Below are 17,375 nucleotides of genomic sequence, written 5' to 3' on the forward strand. Positions count from 1 at the left end.
CTGTTGACATCTGAGGCCAGATAATTCTCTGTGGGGGAGTCCTACATCTTATAGGAAATTGAGCAACAACCCTAGCCTCTACCCACTAAATGCTAGTAGCAAGCCCCAGGTGTGGTAATCAGAATGTCTCCAGATATTGCCACAATGCTCTCCCAGGAAGGTGGAGTATTGCTTCCTGTTGAGAATCACTGGTTTAGAGTGAAAAGTAAGTCTGTTTCCCACTTTCATTCCCTGGGACTTTCATCTAAAAGCAGCCACCACTACCGCTTTGTTGAGTACATTTCCAGAGAGATTCTAAGCATGAACAAAATCATATTACTTTTTTTTCAACAGAGACGGTAGCATTGGATACATACTACTTACATTGCATTTTTTCTATCACCTATGTGTTCCTTGTCAGTACAAATAAATCTGCCTTGGAATTTTTTTTATTATTGTTATTGGGATTTTTGTTTGTTTTTTTTTTGCTTCATTGTTTTTAAGGGCTGGAGAGTATTCTATTATTTGTTTACACCATAGTTAACCAGTCCCCTGTTAATAAACATCACTGCTTTGAACTCAGTGGTTCTTTACCTGGGGCGATTTTGCCATCCGGGATCATTTGGCAATATCTGAAGATAGAAGGGGGTGGCTGGGCACAGTGGCTCACGCCTTGGGAGGCCGAGGCAGGCAGATCACTCAAGGTCAGAAGTTAGAGACTAGCCTGGCCAACATGGTGAAACCCTGTCTCTTCTGAAAACGTAAGAATTACCCAGGCATGGTAGTGCACGCCTGTAGTCCCAGCTACTCAAGAAGCTGAGGCACAAAAATCACTTGAACCTGGGAGATAGAGGTTGTAGTGGGCTGAGATCGTGCTACTGCACTCCAGCCTGGGTGACAGAGCGAGACTTCATCTTGAAAAAAGAAAAAGAAAAAGAAAGGGGTGAGGACAGGGTGGGTGCTACTGGCGTCTAGTGGGTAGAGACCAGCAATGCTGCTCACCATCCTGTAATGCTCAGGGCAGCCCCCACAACAAAGAATAACCAGCCCAAGATGTCACAAGTGCCAAGGTTGAGAAGCCCTGTTTTAACTGGCCTTCCTGCCTGTCCTTTCTCCTTCTGTTTCATCCTGGCCTGCGTCTCTAATCAGGCCATTCATTGCTCCTACACTAAGAAGCCATCCCTGACCATCCCCCATCTCAGTGCTCACTCCTTAGCCAAGTTGTCAGTATGTTCCAGGAGCGCTCCTTAACCATCTTTATAGTCTGCCACTCCTTTTTATACACTCTCCAATATAGCCAAAAAGAATATTCTTCTGTGGCTTCTACTGAATCTTACTTCTCTCAACACCAGCCCAGCCATCTCTTCATACAGCAGAGAACAGCTGGGAAGTTCAAAAAGAGTTTACTAAAAGCGAGGAGATAAGCAAAGAGAAATTAGTACAGCATGGGCCAGCAGGTTTTATATATATATATATATTTTTTTGTCCAGAGCTCATAGGCCAAGTTTTATCCCACAAAACATGGTATCCTGGGAAAGCAATTTGTCTGGGTCTCTGTCTGCCTCCACATGGCGTTAGCATCTTCAAAGACCCCTCCCTTGGAAAGACTCCCATCTGGGGAACATCCTTAAGGTCCAAATGAAAAAAGACAGCCCACTGCTCATTCTGCTCAGCTCACAGAGGACACTAGCCCTTCCCCAGCTCACTGATACCAGCGTGACCACTTCTTTCAGGTAAAACTAGCTGTCTGACCCAGTAGGCATAAGCACTCTCCTTGCTGGCCCTACTAGATAAGCATATCCCAAAACAGCATGACCACAGCATTCATAGACACACACACATAGTTACAGTTGGGCAGGAGAGACAGTGTTCATTTCCTTAGAGGAATTTAGCAACTGTCTCCATAAAGTACACTTTTCACATCTGTTCATGTAAAACCCACTGAAAGCTCTCTTTATCATTATTTTACTAAGCTTTTAAAACTTTAGTGTATGTAAGTTAATTATTATTTTAAGACAGTGTCCCCATTTGTTAAAAATTAGATTTTGACCAAGCCTTAGGAATTATTTCGGTCAAATGGAGATCTCAGCTTTTTTTTGTTATTTTTGTTATGAACATTCCTGAGAGAAAAGATAAGGGTGCTATCCTTTAATTTTTTACATAATCATTTGTTTAAGTCAAGCTATGTCCCAACTGTAGTTTTTTGGAAATAATACTTGACATAAAAATCATCTGTATGGCCGGGCGCGGTGGCTCAAGCCTGTAATCCCAGCACTTTGGGAGGCCGAGACGGGCGGATCACGAGGTCAGGAGATCGAGACCATCCTGGCTAACACGGTGAAACCCCATCTCTACTAAAAATACAAAAACGAGCCGGGCGAGGTGGCGGGCGCCTGTAGTCCCAGCTACTCAGGAGGCTGAGGCAGGAGAATGGCGTAAACCCGGGAGGCGGAGCTTGCAGTGAGCTGAGATCTGGCCACTGCACTCCAGTCTGGGCGACAGAGCGAGACTCCGCCTCAAAAAAAAAAAAAAAAAAAATCATCTGTATGCCAGAGCCACATCAATCAACTTTTTTATTTTTTAACATACATCATTTTTATGGTTAAAAAGAGTATCTCAAGATCTAGAAAATTGCACTGTTCCCTAAGAAAATGTTATTGATAGTAGGTTTATCTTTTTGCCCCAGTAACTTTTGTTCTCATCTTTGGACAGATAGGATTTGGTAGTCTGCCAGAGAGTGGCTCTCACTCTGTCAGATCAGGGTTTACCATTATCAGAAGCCACCATGGTCATTTTCCACCCTGCGTCACATTTCTCTCAGCTACTTTGAACTTAAGTTCCTGGTAAAGTACAAAATTAGGCTGGGTGCAGTGGCTCATGCCTATAAACCTAGCATTTGGGAGACTGAGGCCGGCAGATCACCTGAGTCAGGAGTTCGAGACCATCCTGGCCAACTGGCGAAACCCCGTCTCTACTAAAAATACAAAAATTAACTGGGCATGGTAGTGCACGCCTGTAGTCCCAGCTACCCGGAAGTCTCAGGCGGGAGAATTCTTGAACCCGGGAGGTGGAGGTTGCAGTGAGCTGAGATCTGGCCACTGTACTTCAGCCTGGGCAACAGAGCAAGACTGTCTCAAAAAAAAAAAAAAAAAAAGACAAAATTAGAAGGACTTAACCTCCGTCCTGTGACCTTTCTCCAACATCCCCTAGAATAGGAAGGATTTCAACTCTGTGCAGACCGTTCTTTTTAAAAGAAACACCGAAAGTGCAGAAGTTTGGGCTGTAAAGAGGAGCTGTGTGCTTAGCTCACAGTTTTTCTAGTATTTGTCAGGATGTTAAACTGCATTTTTGCCTGTCCAGGACCAATTTGCAGCCAGCAAACATGAATAAATGAGCATGCCAATCAATGTGCATGCTGCCTTTCTGGAGGGTTTGTTCCTTGGGAAGTATTTTCTTTTGTTTGAAAGAACTTGCAGATGATATTGTCTGTTTTTGTACTTTCTGCCAGGTCCAAGGTTGGCATCGGAAAGCCACCTCCTGTGGCTTTTTGTTGGTCCCAGTTTTGGAGGGGCCTTTTGCACTGCCCAGTTACCTGTATGGCGACCCCCTTCGTGCCCAGCTCTTCATCCCACTCAACATCAGCTGCTTGCTAAAGGAGGGCAGCGAGCACCTGTTTGATAGTAAGAAATACTCCCTTCTGGCGGTTCTGTCTCAACCAGTAAGACCCCGTCCCTACCAAGGACACCACTCTGGGTATCCAGTCAACACGGCTAGGGAAAAGGGAGAACCTTTCAACAGGGGGCCAAAAGGATCAAGGTTTTCTAAAGGATCCGGTTCTTGATTTAGTGGCTGGATAACCCTGGACAAATCATTTCATGTCTCTGAGTCTCGAATTCCTTATTCCTAAAATGAGAGTGTCAAGAGCTGCCTGGAGCAGAGTGGTGGGTGGGAGAGGACACTAAACTCTGTGAATCACAGGCAGCACTGGTGTTCTCCCACGCTCTCCTTTCATATGCTCCAGCCTAACTGATTTGGGCTGCAGGGAATTAAACCTCACGGGAGACTTGCATATGCTATTTCATGCAAAAAGGCCAGGAAAGGGAGGGCATGAAAAGCAAAACAGGAAACAGCATCCTTTTCTGCAAAGCTGTGGCGTGTCAGCCTCTGGAACAGTGCATGTGACTCGAGTCATGCATCTCAGGGAAGACAAAGCAGGATCAGAGGATGATAGCAGGACCCAAATCAGAGCCCTTCCCTCTGGGAAAGGTTGTCAATCAGAAAGAGAATACCCAGGGTCAGCCTGGACCTGCTGCTCCACCCCAGACCCCCAGAACCCTGAGGGCAGGTTTAGGACAGATCAAAGACAAGCTGCACTTGACACAGCATATAGCTTTTTATCACCAAGGGCTCGTTCCGGATGCATGTATAAATAGCTCCTACAAAGCTTTCGATGAGTTCACAGATGATCTTTTTTAAAACGTAAAGCTAGGGTTGATGCTGATACGTCAGGAGCCCTGAGGTTTCTCAGGTATAAAGATTAGAACTGTGAAAGAAATAACGATTGACGTAAGGGAGATGCTTTCTTCTTGTGCCCTTGTAAGTCTGTGTCGTGATCAGTGGCAGGAACTGGCCCAAAAGATAAGGAGGTCTCCCCAGGTGGATTAGGCCAAGCTAAGTATTCCTGCAATTTCCATGTGACAGGCCGCCCTCATGGTGCAAACAGCTTTTCTTCCAAAAGCCCATCTGTGTGTGTTTTGTTTAGTTTGGAAGATATTTTTTTATAGACACAGTGTTCTAAGTGATAATCGGGGTCCCAAGCAAGCCCCACAGAGGAACTACCTGCTGGAGGCTATAGATTGTGGGACACACAGAGCTTACAAAGCCCCCTTGAAACACACACGTTCTTGTTTAACCTCACAGTGGTATGGCTGACAGAGGACCATTTATGCAGTCCTGAAATGCCAGATGATTGTGTTCATATGGGACCGTTTTAAGCCAAGCAGCTCCTGGTACTATTGTTTTTATTATGTTGAAGAGACAGAGATATCTTCCCCCGACACTGTCCAAAGGCTCTTTCGGGGTTTTCCACCTTTGCTATAAAAGCACAGGGTTGCCCACAGGGCTGGTGTTGGAGGACATTTTCATGCAAGTTGTTTTTCCCTGCCAGTTGTAACTCAGTCTTCAAGACCAGCAGCCTCTGTTGGTTGCCATGGTTACAGCTGCAGAAAGGGTCCCAGTTTAAAGGAGTAAGGATTTGAATCTGAAAATCGATTTTCTTGCTTCTGTGCCTCTTCTCTTCCCGTTCTTGCCATTTCCTATAGCAGCAAATTCAAAATCTTAAAAATCTGACAAGAATGTGCTGTGTGTGGATTTTCTGTTTAAAGCCAAAGTCTGTTTTGCTTTTTGCCGTGTGTGTGTGTGTGTGTGAGTGTGACGGAGTCTCGCTTTGTCACCCAGGCTGGAGTACAGTGGCGTGATGTCGTCTCACTGCAACCTCCACTTCCCAATCCAAGCGATTCTCCTGCCTCAGCCTCCTGAGTAGCTGGGATTACAGGCACACGCCATCATGCCCGGGTAATTTTTTTTGTATTTTTGTAGAGATGGGGTTTCACTGTGTTGGCCAGGCAGGTCTTGAACTCCTGACCTCAGGTAATCCGCCCTCCTTGGCTTCCCAAAGTGCTGGGATTATAGGCGTGAGCCACCGTGCCTGGCTGCTTTTTGCTCTTTAGTTGCCCCAAATCCTCAAATCCATCACAGGCAGAAAATTCCAAATGTAGAAAGATTAACAAAAGCACCACAGGCACTCTGGTCTTTGAGATGGCTGTGCAATTACCACCTCAGGCCTCAGCACCTCCTTCCTCAGAGCAACCTGGGCTCCCATGCTATGGTCGTCCAAACTTCCCCGGCCCTCCTCCCTCCCCTGTCCACTCTTGGTCCTCAGCAACAGCCTTGCAGAAGGCACGAGGCTGGAGTAATGAAGTGGGTTATGGAGGAGGGGACTTGTCGTTTCTGCTCTCCTCCCCAGCCAATCACTCTTCAAATTTTTATTTTTTTATTTTTTATTTTCTGAGACGGAGTCTTGCTCGGTCGCCCAGGCTGGAATGCAGTGGTGCAATCTTGGCTTACTGCAAGCTCTGCCTCTGGGGTTCATGCCATTCTTCTGCCTCAGCCTCTTGAATAGCTGGTACTACAGGGGCCCACCACCATGCCCAGCTAATTTTTTTTTGTATTTTTAGTAGAGACAGGATTTCACCGTGTTAGTCAGGATGGTCTTGATCTCCTGACCTCATGATCCATCCACCTCGGCCTCCCAAAGTGCTGGAATTACAGGCGTGAGCCACTGCGCCTGGCCAAATTTTTTTTTTTTTTTTTTTGAGACGGAGTCTCGCTCTGTCGCCCAGGCTGGAGTGCAGTGGCCGGATCTCAGCTCACTGCAAGCTCCGCCTTCCGGGTTTACGCCGTTCTCCTGCCTCAGCCTCCCGAGTAGCTGGGACTACAGGCGCCCGCCACCTCGCCCGGCTAGTTTTTTGTATTTTTAGTAGAGACGGGGTTTCACCGTGTTAGCCAGGATGGTCTCGATCTGCTGACCTCGTGATCCGCCCGTCTCGGCCTCCCAAAGTGCTGGGATTACAGGCTTGAGCCACCGCGCCCGGCCCAAATTTTTATTTTATTTTACTTTATTTTAGTTTTTTGAGATGGAGTCTTGCTCTGTCGCCCAGGCTGGAGTGCAGTGGTTCAATCTCAGCTCACTGCAACCTCCGCCTCCTGGGTTCAAGCAATTCTCCTGCCTCAGCCTCCCGAATAGCTGGGATTACAGGCATGCGCCACCACGCCTGGCTAATTTTTGTATTTTTGGTAGAGATAGTGTTTCACCATGTTGGCCAGGCTGGTCTCAAACTCCTGACCTCAGGTGATCCTCCCACCTCAGCCTCCCTAAGTGCTGGGATTACAGGTGTGAGCCACCACACCAAGCTCAAATTTTTATTTTTATATTTATTTGCTTCAATTTTCCTACCCTCAAAATGGAGCTTATATTTGCCTTTTCTTGTGAGAAGATTGGTAATACAAAAAAGTGGAGGTGGGCTGGGCACAGTGTCTCATGCCTGTAATCCCAGCACTTTGGGAGGCCGAGGCAGGTGGATCACCTGAGGTCAGCAGTTCGAGACCAGCCTGGTCAATGTGGCGAAACCCCATCTTTACTAAAAACACAAAAATTAGCTGGCTGTGGTGGCACATGCCTGTAATCTCAGCTACTCGGGAGGCTGAGGCAGGAGAATCGCTTGAGCCTAGGAGGCGGAGGTTGCAGTGAGCCAAAATGGTGCCATTGTACTCCAGCCTGGGCAACAAGAACAAAACTTTGTCTCAAAAAAAAAAAAAGTAGGGGTGGTTGTTGTTCCTTAGAAGCAGCTTATATGGTCCAGACACAGTGGCTCATGCCTGTAATCCCAGCATTTTGGGAGCTTGAGGCAGGAGGATCACTTGAGGCCAGGAGTTTAAGACTAGCTATTACAACATAGTGAGATGTCATCTCTACAAAAAAATTTAAAAATTTTAAAAATTTAAAAATTTAAAAATTAGTTGCGGCCGGGCACAGTGGCTCACGCCTGTAATCCCAGCACTTTGGGAGGCCAAGGCAGGCAGATCACTTGAGGTCAGGAGTTCAAGACCAGCCTGGCCAACATGCTGAAACCCCATCTCTACTAAAAATACAAAAATTAGCCTGGTGTGGTGGCATGTGCCTGTAATCCCAGCTACCCGGGAGGCTGAGGCATGAGAATCGCTTGAACCTGGCAGGAGGAGGTTGCAGTGAGCCGAGATTGCACCACTGCACTCCAGCCTGGGCAACAGAGCAATACTCTGCTTCAAAAATAAAAATAAAAAACAAATTTAGGCATAGTGGTGCATGTCTGTGGTCCTCGATACTTGGGAGACTAAGGTAGGAGGATCACTTGAGTCCAGGAGTTCAAGGCTGCAGTGTGGTATGATCATGGCAACTAGCATGCATTTACAGTTTATCTTCTGTTTGTACTTTAATATACTCCTTTTCAGCTTTGGGTATAAGAAGTCATTGGAATGAGCCTCATATTGAGTTCTGGTAGCTCACACTGGCTGCTGAGGACTCCACCTTCCTAGACCCAGCTATAGCTTGGGGGAAGGGATGGTGTGAACACACAGCTGTCCTTTTTTTGACCCTTAGGATGGAGGCAAATCTTTCCCAAAGGGCGTAGTATGGAGAAGCAAAGGTTAGGCTCAAGGGGACTGATTGCCAAGAGTAGTAAAGGGTACAGAAGACTGGCCCAGAGAGAATTACAAATCTTGTGATCGCAATCCAATATTTATTCTTCTTTTCCTTTCAGGCTTTGAACCGGAAACGTACTGGGATCGAATGCACCTCTTCCAGGAAGCCATTGCACACAGGTTTGTTCCTTAACAAGTGTGAAGAGTGGGAAGGAAATCGGTGTTTATCTTGAATAGCAGTTACCAAAGTGAAACCCATTTTTTTTATTCCTAGAGAAAGGGATCTCTTCCACCAATGGTAAATTCACTGCTTGTCTCCAACAGGACTCTTTACGTTGGTTTTTGAGATTAGCGCTGCCTCCCTGGTTCCCATAGCTGTTGTTTTTCAGTCCTCATTATTTTCTTCTTCCAGTTGAGTGGAGAACATAGAACTCTCTCCTTAGCCTCCAACAAGACCCTAGGCCAAGCTATTCAGAAGATAATATAAAATGAAAAATCAAAAAATGTGTCAAGAGCCCAATGCAGGTTGAAAATACAATGAATGGGCTGGGCGCGGTGGCTCACGCCTGTAATCCCAGCATTTTGGGAGGCCGAGGCGAGTAGATCACGAGGTCAGGTGATCGAGACCATCCTGGCCAACACGGTGAAACCCCGTCTCTACTAAAAATACAAAAAAATTAGCTGGGCGTGGTGGTGGGCGCCTGTAGTCCCAGCTACTCGGGAAGCTGAGGCAGGAGAATGGCGTGAACCTGGGAGGCAGAACTTGCAGTGAGCCAAGATCACACCACTGCACTCCAGCCTAGGCGACAGAGAACAGAGCAAGACTCCGTCTCAAAAACAACAACAAAAAAAGAAAATACGATGAATGGTTAAAAAGCAATAGATGAGTCAATAGATATTTCTTGGCACCTAATATGTGTGCCAGGGAAAAGCCTGTCCTAGACTTCACTGTCTCCCCCTAGACCAGTCCAGCCGACCGTGTTGTCTCCAAACATCACCAGCCTGGTATCTCATGGCCACTTCATGTTAGTAGTCATAGTAAAAACAAAGCCCCTTGTTCTTGCTTCAGTAATCCTCTCATTACACCTTCTCCAGTGTCCTGTTATCTCCTTATTCAAGCGTCTTCAGCTGTTATAGTCCCTACCCGCCTATATACACTCATACAGCCATAGGACTATTTAGCCTTTTACACCCACTATGGCCCCAACTTACCTTAGACCTTCATCTAAGGTCTACCCCTTCATAGACCTAGCTCAGGTGCTTAGCAAAGGCTGTGGAATGAAGGCAAGGGTGGCTGATTTCCTCCTTCCACTAATGGTGGGTGTGCAGATTCGGGGCAGAAGGTAGAGAGTGCAGTGGTCAATGGGAAAGGGCCTTGATGCTGGAAGCAGAAGGGCCTTATCCACTCCCACCTCCACCAGCATCTGGCTGAGGAACCATGAGCAGTTCTGGAACTGGTGAGCCTCCATTTTCTTACCCCTCATGGGGAAGCCGGGCGAGTTCTCTAATGTTCTGGAGAGCCCGGTGATGCACCTCGTGAGCCCTCAGTAGACAGCAATCACCCGGGGGGACCCTGCTAACTCACGAGTTTCTAAGTAGCTCTTACTCTGCTTGCCCTGCTGGCGGGATATCACTCAGAACGTGGCCTTTATTTGTTAAATCTGCTTTTTTCCTTCACCGCATTCTCCTCCTCATCCTCCTCAGTCCAGATTCTGGTCATGTCTTCCCAGGAACTATTGTCCTTTCCTCCTCAGCCTGCTTTTTCTACTACAGATACCCTCACCTCTTTTCCCACCAGTCCTCTGCTTCATTGTAACAAACCCTGCTGCAGTGTGCTCCTCACCTAAACCCCCTACCTTCCACACCTAAACCCCCACCTTCTGTACCTCCACCTTCCACACCTACTCTCCCCCCACCTTCCACACCTAAACCCCCACCTTCCACACCTAAACCCCTCACCTTCCACACCTAAACCCCCACCTTCCACACCTAAACCCCCACCTTCTGTACCTCCACCTTCCACACCTACTCTCCCCTCACCTTCCACACCTAAACCCCTCACCTTCCACACCTAAACCCCCCACCTTCCACACCTAAACCCCCACCTTCTGTACCTCCACCTTCCACACCTACTCTCCCCCCACCTTCCACACCTAAACCCCCCACCTTCCACACGTAAACCCCCTCACCTTCCACACCTAAACCCCCACCTTCCACACCTAAACCCCCCCTTCTGTACCTCCACCTTCCACACCTACTCTCCCCCCACCTTCCACACCTAAACCCCCCACCTTCCACACGTAAACCCCCTCACCTTCCACACCTAAACCCCCACCTTCCACACCTAAACCCCCACCTTCTGTACCTCCACCTTCCACACCTACTCTCCCCCCACCTTCCACACCTAAACCCCCCACCTTCCACACCTAAACCCCTCACCTTCCACACCTAAACCCCCACCTTCCACACCTAAACCCCCACCTTCTGTACCTCCACCTTCCACACCTACTCTCCCCTCACCTTCCACACCTAAACCCCTCACCTTCCACACCTAAACCTCACCTTCCACACCTAAACCCTCCCACCTTCCACAACTAAACCCCGTTTTCCACACCTAAACCCCCCCACCTTCTACACCTAAACCCCCCCTTCCACACCTAAACCCTCCCACCTTCCACAACTAAACCCCCCCACCTTCCACACTAAACCCCCCACCTTCCACACCTAAACCCCCACCTTCCACACCTAAACCTCACCTTCCACACCTAAACCCCCACCTTCCACACCTAACCCCCACCTTCCACACCTAACCTTCCCACACCTTCCACACCTAAACCCCCCCACCTTCCACACCTAAACCCCCACCTTCCACACCTAACCCCCACCTTCCACACCTAACCCCCACCTTCCACACCTAAACCCCCCCACCTTCCACAGCTAAACACCCCCACCTTCCACACCTAAACACCCTCACCTTCCACATCTAAATCCCCCCACCTTCCACACCTAAACCCCCCCACCTTCCACACCTAAACACCCTCACCTTCCACACCTAAACCCCCCCACCTTCCACACCTAAACTCCCCCACCTTCCACACCTAACCTCTCCCACCTTCCACACTTACACCTCTCGCACCTTCTACACCTGTCAGAGTCTTCCTCCAGGGATTCCCAGATGTTCCCTCTCTGAATTCCTCTTTCCCTTTCTTTCAAAACACTCTGTATTCTAGTGACTTGGGGGCCCCTGGAGGGCAGGGGTATGCTTTTTCCTATTTGTGTTTCCTTCTCTAATGCCTAGCAAGGTGCCTGCCTAGAGTACTTTCATATGTAGCTTTTGCGTAGGGTGGAGCTTTAAGTGCAACTGTGGCTCTAAACGACATAGCCCCCCCATAAGGTCCATCTCAGAAAGAGCTAGAAAAGTGTCCATCTTCCTCAGCCCCTACGCTGAGACCTACAGCTCCTCCTTCATCTTCCTCAGCCCCTAGGCTGTGACCTACAGCTCCTCCTTCATCTTCTTCAGGGCAGGTGGAGATGATTATATCCCCTCCCCAGCGATAGGAGCACCCTGCCCTTACTGCGTTTCTGGCTTGCATTCTCCCTGAGTGGACAGCCAGGTGGCCAGGAACCATGTGGTTGCATTGCCTTTTCATAATAAAAAATAAAGTTCTTTCCTGGTGACCTAAGAAAGAAATGAGGTAAGAAAAATTACTTTGATCAGGCTGATGCATGCTAAGGAAATCAATAGCCTTAATTAGAAAGTAGAGAGAAAGCAGGCTGGGTGCGGTAGCTCACGCCTGTAATCCCAGCACTTTGGGAGACCGAGGCAAGCGGATCACCTGAGGTCAGCAGTTCAAGACCAGCCTGGCCAAAATGGTGAAACCCTGTCTCTACTAAAAATACAAAAATTAGGTGGCCGTGGTGGCGCACGCCTGTAATCCCAGCTACTCAGGAGGCTGGACGCACAAGAATTGCTTGAACCCGGGAGGTGGAGGTAGCTCCACCTCCTCATCATATAATCAGCCTGTAGATAGGCAGCTTACAGTGCGTAGTAGCCTACCCATGTAGTTTGCATATTTGACTTCATGTATTCTTCGGTAAAAAATTATGGAATGCAGATTATGTAGAGGATGCGACACAGCACCTCCCCAAGGAACTCAGTCCAGGAAAGAAGGCAGGCATTTTCCCGTCTTTAGTTCTGCCTACATCACTGTCTTCATTACATAAACCTCTCAGACTTAGAGGGCAGGAGCCACATCTGTTACCACGTCCTTTACAGCTCTTAGCAGGTAGAACTGTAATAAATGTGCCTTATGGAAATAGAAAAACCAGGAATAGAACAAGCCATAGATGAAAAATGGCTCCTCCTGCCCATTTCCAGAGCACAGTGAAGCAGAGAGCCCTAGCTTGGCGTTTCTCTTTTTTTTTTCTTTTCTTTTTTTTTTTGAGATGGAGTCTCACCCTGTTGCCGAGGCTGGAGTACAATGGCATGATCTCAGCTCACGGCAACCTCTGCTTCCCGGATTCAAGTGATTCTCCTGGCTACTACCAGGACAATCCTGGTTTAATGCTGGCTAATACAAAAATAAGCCAGGCGTGGTGGCACATGCCTGTAATCCCAGCTACTCAGGAGGCTGAGGCAGGAGAATCACTTGAACCAGGAGGCGGAGGTTGCAGTGAGCCGAGATCATGCCATTGCACTCCAGCCTGGGCAACAGTGCAAGACTCCCTTTCACCAAAAAAAAAAAAAAAAAGATACGGCCTTTCCCCGGAGGAATGGATAGCCTCAAGTATGCGGGTGGGTATGTGTGGCTTGTCAGGACATGAGGTAGATTCCAGTGAGAGGCCCATGATGGGATGGGGGAGAACGCTCAGCGGGAAGGTCTGCTGGGATGGGTAGGGAACATGGTAGGAGGGACAGGCTGTCTGGGCAGAGATGAAGGCTGGATGAAGAGTGCAGCCGGTGGGAAGGTTTTCATTCACTATGGTGGTGGTGACATGGTGGACCTCGGAGATGACAGGCTGCTAGATGTGAGGAGGTCTGGTGAGCCATGGTGTTGGAAGAGGTAGAGGTCAAAAAATGGTAAGGGTGAGCAGCCTCCATGTGCAATCTAGAAAGACATCTTTCCAGATCTCTGTGTCTCAGGCTGTCCGAGAGTCCTATCAGCTACATTCTCTTCCCTTGCCCCTTTAACTAAGGAGGCGCTGATCAGCATGTCTTTCTGTCCTTCCCTAGGTTTGGGTTTGTTCAAGATAAATATTCTGCCTCTGCTTTTAACTTCCCTGCTGAGAACAAGCCTCAGTACATCCACGTTACAGGTAAGGAGCTACGGGCAGAGTTGGACAGGTGGGTCCACATCCCTTTCCTTGCACGAAACCTGTGGCTGCAGCACCACCTCAGCAGGCTCCAAGAGCCCTCCTGGTGGCTGCCACACAGGCGCTCCCCTTTCTCTTCAGGAACAGTGTTTCTGCAGCTGCCCTATTCCAAGCGCAAGTTCTCAGGGCAGCAGCGGCGGCGGCGGAACTCCACCAGCTCCACCAACCAGAACATGTTCTGTGAGGAGCGAGTCGGCTACAACTGGGCCTACAACACCATGCTAACCAAGACATGGCGCTCCAGTGCCACAGGGGATGAAAAATTTGCTGATCGGCTGCTGAAGGACTTCACGGACTTCTGCATCAACCGTGACAACCGTCTGGTCACGTTCTGGACAAGTTGCCTGGAGAAGATGCATGCCAGTGCCCCGTGAGGCCAGGGTTAGAAGGCTGTGCCTGTGCTGAGGGAAGGTGGGTGAGCCACTGCCCTCAAACCCAGGGCGGAGGAGGATTCCAGGCAGGTTCTAGGAGTCAGATGTCCATTTGCTACTGTCAGTGAGTGGGGGCCATTTTTTTTTGGCCCCCACAACAAATCTTCTACTCTAGAAGAAAGGCTTTGGAAGCAGCTGCTGCTGCTGCCGCCACTCCTGTCAGCAAGTACTCAGAGCAGGTGGGAGGCACAGATTGTCCGTGGGAGGGCTCCAGTGACTGGGAAGAGGGCAGACAGCCCCCATGAATGTCCTTGGAAGTGGGTGGCTTCTGGTAGCATCCTTTTCCTTCACCATCTATGGGGTATTAGGGGCAGAATCTGCCACTTCCTGCCCGGGAGTGTGCACAGATGTAAGATAATTTTGTGAAATAATGTACCATAGACTCTCCCCTACTGTATATACCTGTACATATCAGAAGCAAATAAAAAGCTCCACGTGCATCATCTCTGTCCCCACCCACTTCCCCACAGAAGCAGTCCCATCCTGAGCTGGGCAGTTGTGCCAGGTGGCTGGGGTCATGGCAGTCAATGAAGAGGCCACAGATGGTGAGAGGGCTTCAGAATTCACTGGCTTAGGGAGTTTGGCTGTGAGTTTATTGAGAAATTTCTTTCATAGGCCGCTAGGCCGGAGCAAGGATGGTTCCAGTGAGGACAGTGAGCAGGCAGGATAACTTACGAGGTAATTGTAGGCTCATGCTGTCAGAATGAATCTTGCTAAATGGGGTGAGCCCAGCTCTGGGATGCAGATATGATGGCATTCTGAAAAAAATCAAAGGAAACCTTTGTAGACTCTTAAGTTAGGTTGTTTTTTTTTTTTTTTTTTTTTTTTTGAGACAGAGTTTTCACTCTTGTTGCCCAGGCTGGAGTGCAATGGTGTGATCTGAGCTCACTACAACCTCTGCCTCCCAGGTTCAAGCGATTCTCCTGCCTCGGCCTCCCGAGTAGCTGGGATTACAGGCACCTGCCACCATACCAGGCTAATTTTTTGTATTTTAAGTAGAGATGGGGTTTCACCATGTTGGCCAGGCTGGTCTTGAACTCCTCATCTCAGGCAATCCACTCACCTCAGCCTCCCAAAGTGCTGGGATTACAGGTGTGAGCCACCATGCCTGGCCTAGCTTAGGTTTGCTGAGATAAGACTCAGCATAGTGCTTCAACCTCAGCACCCTGCCTTAAGCTACTCAGGGCAGTTTGGGGGCTGTGGGTCAGAGGGGAGAATCCAACAGTGGCTGCCACTTCTTGCTGTGCCATCTCACCACGTGGAGTTCATCACAAGCCCTGTTGATTTGCCTCCTCAATAGCTTTGCATCCATTCTCTTCTTCCCAGGCCCGGAGCTGCCACTCAGTCCAGCCTTCCTTTGTCTTTCTCTTAGATCTCCAGGAAAACCTTCTAGTTTGTCTCTGCTTTCACTCCACTTTTCAGTCAGTCTTTTTATAAAACCACTGTGACTTTGTCACCACTTAACTAGAACTTTTTGGTGACTTAAACTTCAAAAATCTTAGATGCAGCCTACATGGTCCTGCACAATCTGGTCCTGTGGGCTGTTCGTACAGCCACCCTGGCCATCACGCATTCCCTGGAACATCACAAACTGTACCAGCTCAGATGCTTTGCACATGCTGTTCCCTCTGTTCCATCTGCCTAGAACATTCCTCCCCCCATGCCTGCTCTGTCTCACTAACTCCTGGTGGTCAGCCATCAGCTCTTAGCTCAAATGTCACTTCTCCAGAGAAGCAGAGTTGGTGGCCCTGTTAGATCCACCCACAGCACCTTGTACTTCTCCAGCATGGTGCTCAACACGTTTATACTCTACCATGGCAGAAGCTTCTCTTTTTTTTTTTGAGACAGAGTCTGGCTCTGTCACCCAGGCTGAAATGCAGTGGTGCGATCTCAGTTCACTGCAGCCTCCCCCTCCCAGGTTCGAGTGATTCTCCTGTCTCAGCCTGTGAGTAACTGGGATACAGGGGCCTGCGATAGAACCCAACTAATTTTCCTATTTTTAGTAGACACAGGGTTTTGCCATGTTTGCCAGGCTGATCTCGAACTCCTGACCTCAGGTGATCCACCCGCCTCGGCCTCCCAAAGTGCCCAAAGTGCTGGGATTATAGGCATGAGCCACCACACCCAGCTTTTTTTTTTTTTTTTTTTGAGACAGAGTTTCGCTCTGTCACCCAGGCTGGAGTGCCGTGGCACGAACTTGGCTTACTGCAAGCTCTGCCTCCCGGGTTCACACCAAGTGCCGTGGCACGAACTTGGCTTACTGCAAGCTCTGCCTCCCGGGTTCACACCATTCTCCTGACTCAGCCTCCCGAGTAGCTGGGACTACAGGTGTCTGGCACCATGCCTGGCTAATTTTTTGTATTTTTAGTAGAGACGGGGTTTCACCGTGTTAGCCGGGATGGTCTTAATCTCCTGACCTCATGATCCGCCCGCCTCGGCGTCCCAAAGTGCTGGGATTACAGGCATGAACCACCGCGCCCAGCTTTTTTTTTTTTTTTTTTTTTGTGAGATGGAGTCTTGCTCTGTCCCAGGCTGGAGTGCAGTGGTGCAATCTTGGCTTACTGTAACCTCTTCCTCCCAGGTTCAAGCGATTCTCCTGTCTCAGCTTGTGAGTAGTTGGGATTACAGATGCACGCCACCACAATCAGCTAATTTTTGTATTTTTTAGTAGAGACAGGGTTTCACCATGTTGGCCAGGCTGGTCTCGAACTCCTGACCTCAGGTGATCCACCTGCCTTTGACCTCCCAAAGTGCTGGGATTACAGGCATGAGCCACCGTGCCCAGCCAAAGGTTCTCTATTTTGTTCATCTTTTTGGTGTCACATGTGCATGATAATAGTAGATATTGGAGAAATGGTTGTTGACTGAATGTATAGTAAGTGAATGAACTTCGGATTCCAGGGGTGGGCACTGGATTTTTTTGTTTTATTTTTTTAAGAGACGGAATCTTGCTCTGTCGCCCATGCTGGAGTGCAGGGGTGTGATGGCTCACTGCGACCTCTGCCTTCGGTTCAAGCAATTCTCCTGCCTCAGCCTCCTGAGTAACTGGGACTACAAGCGCACATCACCATGCCCGGTTAATTTTTGTATTTTTAGTAGAGACGGGGTTTCGTCATGTTGGCAAGGATGGTCTCGATCTCCTGACCTCAGGTGATCCAACCTCCTCGGCCTCCCAAAGTGCTGGGATGGTACAGGTGTGAGCCACCGCGCCTGGCCTGGGCACTGGATTTTACATCTGAATCTCCACCTTCCTAGCTGGGCTCCTTAGTTACTTCACAGAACTTGAACTTATTTAGAACTTAAAACGCAGCTATGGATGCTGCATGTAATGGTTTTGAGACAATAGGTTTGTTA

At 48.7% G+C, this 17,375-nt stretch overlaps 1 protein-coding gene across 11 annotated transcripts in view; it reads left to right on the plus strand.

Moving 5' to 3' along the window:
• DEPDC5 (DEP domain containing 5, GATOR1 subcomplex subunit) overlaps nt 1–14,464 on the plus strand; it is a 155,889-nt gene extending 141,425 nt beyond the window's left edge. For 5 of the 11 annotated variants that reach the window (XM_033233340.1, XM_033233339.1, XM_033233344.1 and 2 more), the window contains 4 exons: nt 3,488–3,659; nt 8,337–8,397; nt 13,451–13,533; nt 13,672–13,964. In XM_033233340.1, coding sequence (XP_033089231.1) covers nt 3,488–3,659; nt 8,337–8,397; nt 13,451–13,533; nt 13,672–13,964 — 609 coding nt within the window. Of the gene's footprint in view, nt 1–3,487; nt 3,660–8,336; nt 8,398–13,450; nt 13,534–13,671 lie in introns of those variants that run through there. The other 6 variants (XM_033233336.1, XM_033233345.1, XM_033233341.1 and 3 more) reach the window with 4 other exon arrangements.
• The last annotated feature ends 2,911 nt before the right edge of the window (nt 14,465–17,375 follow it).

Source organism: Trachypithecus francoisi, unplaced genomic scaffold (assembly GCF_009764315.1).
Source record: "Trachypithecus francoisi isolate TF-2019V2 unplaced genomic scaffold, Tfra_2.0 Lachesis_group14, whole genome shotgun sequence".
NCBI classification, from domain to species: Eukaryota; Metazoa; Chordata; class Mammalia; order Primates; family Cercopithecidae; genus Trachypithecus; species Trachypithecus francoisi.